This window comes from Nothobranchius furzeri, chromosome 6 (assembly GCF_043380555.1).
Source record: "Nothobranchius furzeri strain GRZ-AD chromosome 6, NfurGRZ-RIMD1, whole genome shotgun sequence".
NCBI classification, from domain to species: Eukaryota; Metazoa; Chordata; class Actinopteri; order Cyprinodontiformes; family Nothobranchiidae; genus Nothobranchius; species Nothobranchius furzeri.
Genome location: NC_091746.1, coordinates 72,680,189 through 72,686,188, shown reverse-complemented (window position 1 = coordinate 72,686,188; position 6,000 = coordinate 72,680,189). Strand labels below are relative to the sequence as shown.

The window sequence follows — 6,000 nt, the reverse complement described above, 5'->3', positions numbered from 1 at the left end:
AAGATTTAGTCAAGTTTAAAATAATTGAGCTCTAAGGTCACATGACTCGGGGTGCAACAAAAATGTGTGAAGTCAAGATTTTTACTGGAGACGCACCAAAAGAATCCTGAAAAATATTAAGAAATCAAAGCTGGTGATTTTTTTATTATTATGTGTTTATTTCATTCAAAATAAACACAAATAAAACATATAAACAATAAGCTATACATAACAACAAAACATCAAATTTGAACGAAAAGGAGCAGAAAACGTCTTATAATTTCTGTCCCCTTTTCCAGAAGAAATAATCTATTTATATACAATACACAATACACAATATACAATATACATTACACAATATACAATACACAATACACAATATACAATACACAATATACAATATTCCCATTTCCATTAGTCAGACACACACATAGAGATTCATATAAAACTTTTTCCTGGTCTAAATTCCAGAGCGATCATGATCATTGATTTAATTTACATTTTCATAATTATTTACTACACTCAGTTTGGTACATTTTTTATACACAAAATGACAGATTTTTTTATTTATTTTCCTTTTAAGGTTATTCCATGATTTAACACCATGTACAGATATATTCCACTCCTTAATTTTAGTTCTAAATCTAGGTTTTGTAAACACACCAGTGTCTTTCAGTGTGTAATTACTAGTTCTCTTTTCAAATATCCCCTGAATGTTTGTTGGCAGAGTACCTAAATTGGCTTTATACATGGTTTGTAAGATTTTCCAGTCTTTTAAATCATGAAATTTCAGTAATTTATATTTAATAAACTACGGGTTGGATGGATCTCTACAGCCACTATAATTGATGATTCTCAGAGCTCTTTTCTGTAAAATAAATAAGGGTCGTGTATAGTTTTTGTATGTTGCTCCCCAGATTTCTACACAATAAGTCAAGTATGGACCAGTCAGTGAAGTGTACAACGCCAACAATTCAGAATTAGTCAGTAAAAACTTGACTCTATGTAATACTCCTAAGGATTTGGCAATTTTACCTTTTATGTAACTAATATGGGATTTCCATGACAAGTCTTCATCAATAAGAACTCCAAGAAATTTAGTTTCTTTTACTCTTTGAATTGTAATCCCATCGACCAATTTTTCTACAGTCAGCGTTATCACTCAGCAGCCAGTTTTCTTTTTTATTAGCATCAGTGGATACTCGACTCGAGCAAAAACAAATCTTCCATCCTAATTTCTGACTTAATCAACTATTTTTTGTTCATCTTACCCTTTGGAGATAAATCAGCATCAGCCAGATGGTATTGGCAGGTCAGAGCTGCTCAAGAATCGGTGCATTTATTGTTTTTATTCTTAAAGTTTTTATAGCAGAAACCAGAATAAACATCTTTCTAATCAATCTGCTTTTTATATCATCATATATCGAATAGAAACAGCATATTCCCTATGATCTAGGCCTGTTTTTGTCATCTCTGATCACACACACACACACACACACACACACACACTGGTTGAGGCTAACTGTATTAATAGGAGTCTGTTTTGTGTCAGGCGGGTCTTAATAGGATCAGTGTGAGAGACATGGGGCTGTCTGTCAGTCTAAGTTCATTAACTGATGATAGATAACCTGCTGTGTGTGTGTGTGTGTGTGTGTGTGTGTGTGTGTGTGTGTGTGTGTGTGTGTGTGTGTGTGTGTGTGTGTGTGTGTGTGTGTGTGTGTGTGTGTGTGTGTGTGTGTGTGTGTGTGTGTGTGTGTGTGTGTGAGTTCTCTTGTGTAATTTATAGTCCTCAATTGGAGGCCTTATCGGGTGCAGGACACATGGAGGCCTCCTTCTCTCCTCCTCCACTTCTTTCAACTTCCAGAAGTCCCGCTCACACTTTCTCTCCTTCTCCTCCCATTCCCAGACTTCCCAACAATGAGGGATGCCCTTTTTTACCTGCTCTGCTCCTCCTGCTCCTCCTGCTTCTCCCCCTCTGCCTCCAGACCTCTCTCCTCTTCTTAATTAATTCAGCGCCTGTTTAAGATGCTTTAAGCCCGTTTTAGGCTCTTTCTCTGCAACAGCGTGTTTTTGTAAAACACGATTGGCTCCTGAACATGTGAGGGATTCCCGGCTGCATCCAGAAATGTGACCTGGAATTGTTTTGCAGGAGTCTGAAACAACCAATCCGATCTTTGCTACGGACGGCTCTAATGTTCTGGCTCATTTCTGTGTTGTGGGTCGTTCCCATTTTTCACTTTTCAGCTTTTTAAAATCTTTAGTCCGGAGTTATTTTTCATGAAACTTCAGAGAAAATCTCAGGTGCTCATTCTCTCAGCACTTCTCCACCAGTCACTGGTTTTTGGGGCCGATACCGATTTCCATCATTTCTGATTTAGACTCCAGATGAAATAATCAGTCAAATTAAAGTCCGCTTTCTGTTTTGTTGGCATGAGTTTGTCCTCGGTGATGGCGCCTGGAGGAGGGTCTGGATGGGTGAATGGCTGAAGTGTAAAGCGCTTTGGAGTCCTCTGGCTTAAAGGCGCTGTGTGCAGCGATGATGTGTGCACAGACTGAACTGAACTCGTTGTTTTGGTAAACGGGTTAAATAATTGATTCGTTTGGTTCTTGCTAACCTCCTTTTTTTACCTTTAGCTTTATTTCTTTTTGATTTATTTGAAATAGTTTTAAAGGAAATGTTAGCTTGAAGCTACAAATCAGGACAAAACGAAAGTAAACCCTTTAAATTCGAACGCTGTCAGTCAGACTGCTTCTGTCAGTGATGGTTTCATGTAAACAAACACCTTCTCTCTGCTGCAGGTATGGACGAGAGAACGAGCACGGCATCGTGGGCCAGCGGGAGCCGATCTTCCAAGGTAAGAAAGGACATTTAATAACTGATATAACTAATAATAACAAAGCTGTTCGCTTCTATTCGGACTCTTTATACCATCAATCTGCAAACTTTTGTTTCCTCCCAACCTCAGATTACACTAACAAAATAATAAAATACTTTCCCTGGGAATAATCAGATTAGGATTTTCTTCTAGACCACTTACTGGAATATTTCGATTCATGTGTGGAAAGCATGCTGATAAAACCATGTGCTTGTTGCGGAGGTGGCCGTCCCGAGGTACGCTTTGGGAGATCAGAGGTTCGTTGGGAACACCCAGCAGGTTTATTCCTGACTGTGATTGGGTCAGGGCTCCCTACTGCAGCTTAGTTATTAACCAGTAACCAGGTTAGCTGCAGAAACATTAGGTAAGTAGTGTCTTTAGACACTTGTGTGAGGCGGCCATATTGGATTTGGAGGTTGGTCAGACTGATCACAATGACTCAAAAAGTCTCTGAAACCAGTAAAACCAGTCTGAATTGTTCAGCTAATTAAAATCCATCATTTATTAAGTGAATGCACTCAGCCTGCTGACACGGCTCAGGCCTCGTTTATGTGTGAGACTTAACGAATCCCATTTCCTGTCTGTCCAGAGCTACGCTGACGGGTCTCAGTACATGGCGTCACACGACAGCCTCTCACCTCCGTACGCTAACTCCAGGCTAACAGGTACGCCGTGTATGAAATCATCTCTGTTTGGCAGGAAGTTTGTCAGCTGAGAGCACGACTGTGTTCCTCCCGCCTCTCACGCAGTGTGTGTGTGTGTGTGTGTGTGTGTGTGTGTGTGTGTGTGTGTGTGTGTGTGTGTGTGTGTGTGTGTGTGTGTGTGTGTGTGTGTGTGTGTGTGTGTGTGTGTGTGTGTGTGTGTGGAGAACCGCCAGGCAGCGTGTGCTCACTTACCCATGATGCTCTCTGCCTCTGGCTCTCCCCGATGTGGCGCCAGTTGTGAGCAAATGGCCACTGACACAGATAATCTGCCTCGCGCCCGCACGGCGTCATGGAAACGCACAGATGTACCGACGCTCTGAGTTTAATTACCTTTGACTGGATGCATCAAAAATGGAGGACGGTTCTACCTGCTGGATTTTTGACGTTTTTGTTCTGTTTGCCCCGATCGAGCGTCGTGTGTTCTGGATAATTTCGATGACTTTTTAAAGAATCAAACCAAACAGTGAACGTCTCAGTAGGAAGCTTCATTTCCTAGTTTATTGTCTCTGTTAGAAAAGGACACACCAAGCACATGTTCATCAGAACAATGAAAAGGTGTTTTCTGTGCTTATTTTGAACTGTTTTCTCATGTTTATTAGTCATTTTAGTCACTGACTTTATTTTTTAAAAATGTGTAAATGAACACAAGAATCTCAGCAAAATGAGAAAGTTCAGTAATATAAAACAGATAAATAATAATAAATCAGAGTAAAATAACTACACCCGCGTTGCTAAATAAGGAAAGGTTTATCAACATCCAAAGGTCATTTACACATGTCTGTGTGGAAATCCATAAATGTCCACAGCCAGAGCGTGAATACTAACGCTACTGCGTTAGTCTGGAGTTGTTCCAACGTCACAGTCCTGAAGTTTCAATAGATGAATCAGATCTGCAGAAACTGACCTCTGTGGAATTGAATCTCAGCTGTTAGACAGATTTTTTTTTTGATCAACTTCAGTTACGAGGAACAGTTTCTGAAAAGATTGATAAGCTAATGACTAGTCTGAGTGGGGACGAGACAAAAGTGAGTTGCTGCCATCTTAACTCATTCGCTGCCAGCGTTTCTCGCCGTTTTTACTGTTTTTTTAAGAGCCACAGAACGTTGCGCGCTAGGATGATGTCAACGCCAAAACAACCAAAACAAAGTGGAGACTCACCTCTTACATCAGGAAGAATCCGCCCGTTTCGAGCGTTATCCGTTCTTTCATAATCCGTTGTTGAATTGTGATCGGCAGAAGCTTTTCCGGTTCGCTCCTCACTTTTTTTACAGCAGCGGCCCAAAACGATCTCCTAACACATGGATGTTCTGCTTCCTGATCACGTGACGTGTGACGTACGCAGATGAAGATCGGCTTTAGAGCTGAGATGTTTGTTCTCACGTTGCGGGGGCTCGTCCGACGCCTGCAGAGTAAAAACATGCAAATGACTTTAGTCATCATTGGCAGTGAATGAGTTAACAGCCTTTAACCTAAAAGATTTTGTTGGACTTAACATGGCTGATCTATTTTAAACCTTTAAAGGGCCGTCAGTTTCATTTACATCTAATTGTGCGTTTTTTTGCCAGCGACACTAATAGCGGAAGCTAGCTGTCTCACTTCCTGTGTAGATTTTTTGTGCCAACATTTGCATTTCTAACTTTTTCCTAATTATGTTCAAGTCATCGACAAACATATCAACTAGACAGTGGAACGTGAATTGGAAGTTAAAGCCAAAACAAAGCAAGCACCACCTAGTGGCTGGTTTTTGTATCAGTTATAAACCCCGCCCCTTCATGTGCAACAATGGGACCGTTTTAGTTAAAAGGACAAAACTGGGAAACAGTCTGTTAAAGATGTAAACAACTCCTTTTTAAGAATATTGTGTAACCCATTTGATAAAAACTGTAAAACCAAAATTCTAACAAAAAGACAAGGGATGAACCATCCATGGATGACAAAAGGGCTTCAGAATGCCTGTAAGAAAAAAAATACCTTATATAGATGCGTTTTAAAGCAAAGAACAAGTGAAGCAGAAAATAGGTACAAAAAAGAATAAATTAGTTACAATAATAAGAAACCAGAAAAAGGATTATTATAGCAATTTATTAGACAAAAATAAAAATTATATCACAGCAACTTGGGAAATACTGTAACAAAAAGAAATAAAACAGCTTCAACTGTTCCTCAATACTTTGTAAATGGACAGTTGGAAATTTGTGAAACTAGTACAATAGCAAACAAATTTAACAATTACTAAATCTAGTTTGGGACCAAACTTAACAAACAACATTCCTAAAAGAACTTATTATAACATCAATGGAAACATAGCAAGTAATAAAAATAGTATACTTCTAAGTCCAGTAACTAGCGATGAAATAAGAATCATTGTAAATAAATGCATCAATAAAAGAACTGCTGACTGTAACGATCTAGACGTAACATTAATAAAAAATATAATAGAA

At 39.2% G+C, this 6,000-nt stretch overlaps 1 protein-coding gene across 1 annotated transcript in view; it reads left to right on the top strand.

The window, feature by feature from the left end:
* The window catches only part of tcf4 (transcription factor 4), a 280,305-nt gene that overhangs the window by 67,572 nt on the left and 206,733 nt on the right, over positions 1-6,000 (top strand). Inside the window, exons 4-5 of the mRNA XM_054744677.2 lie at positions 2,779-2,834; positions 3,445-3,520. Of these exons, the coding sequence (XP_054600652.1) occupies positions 2,779-2,834; positions 3,445-3,520 (132 nt within the window). The remainder of the gene's footprint in view (positions 1-2,778; positions 2,835-3,444; positions 3,521-6,000) is intronic.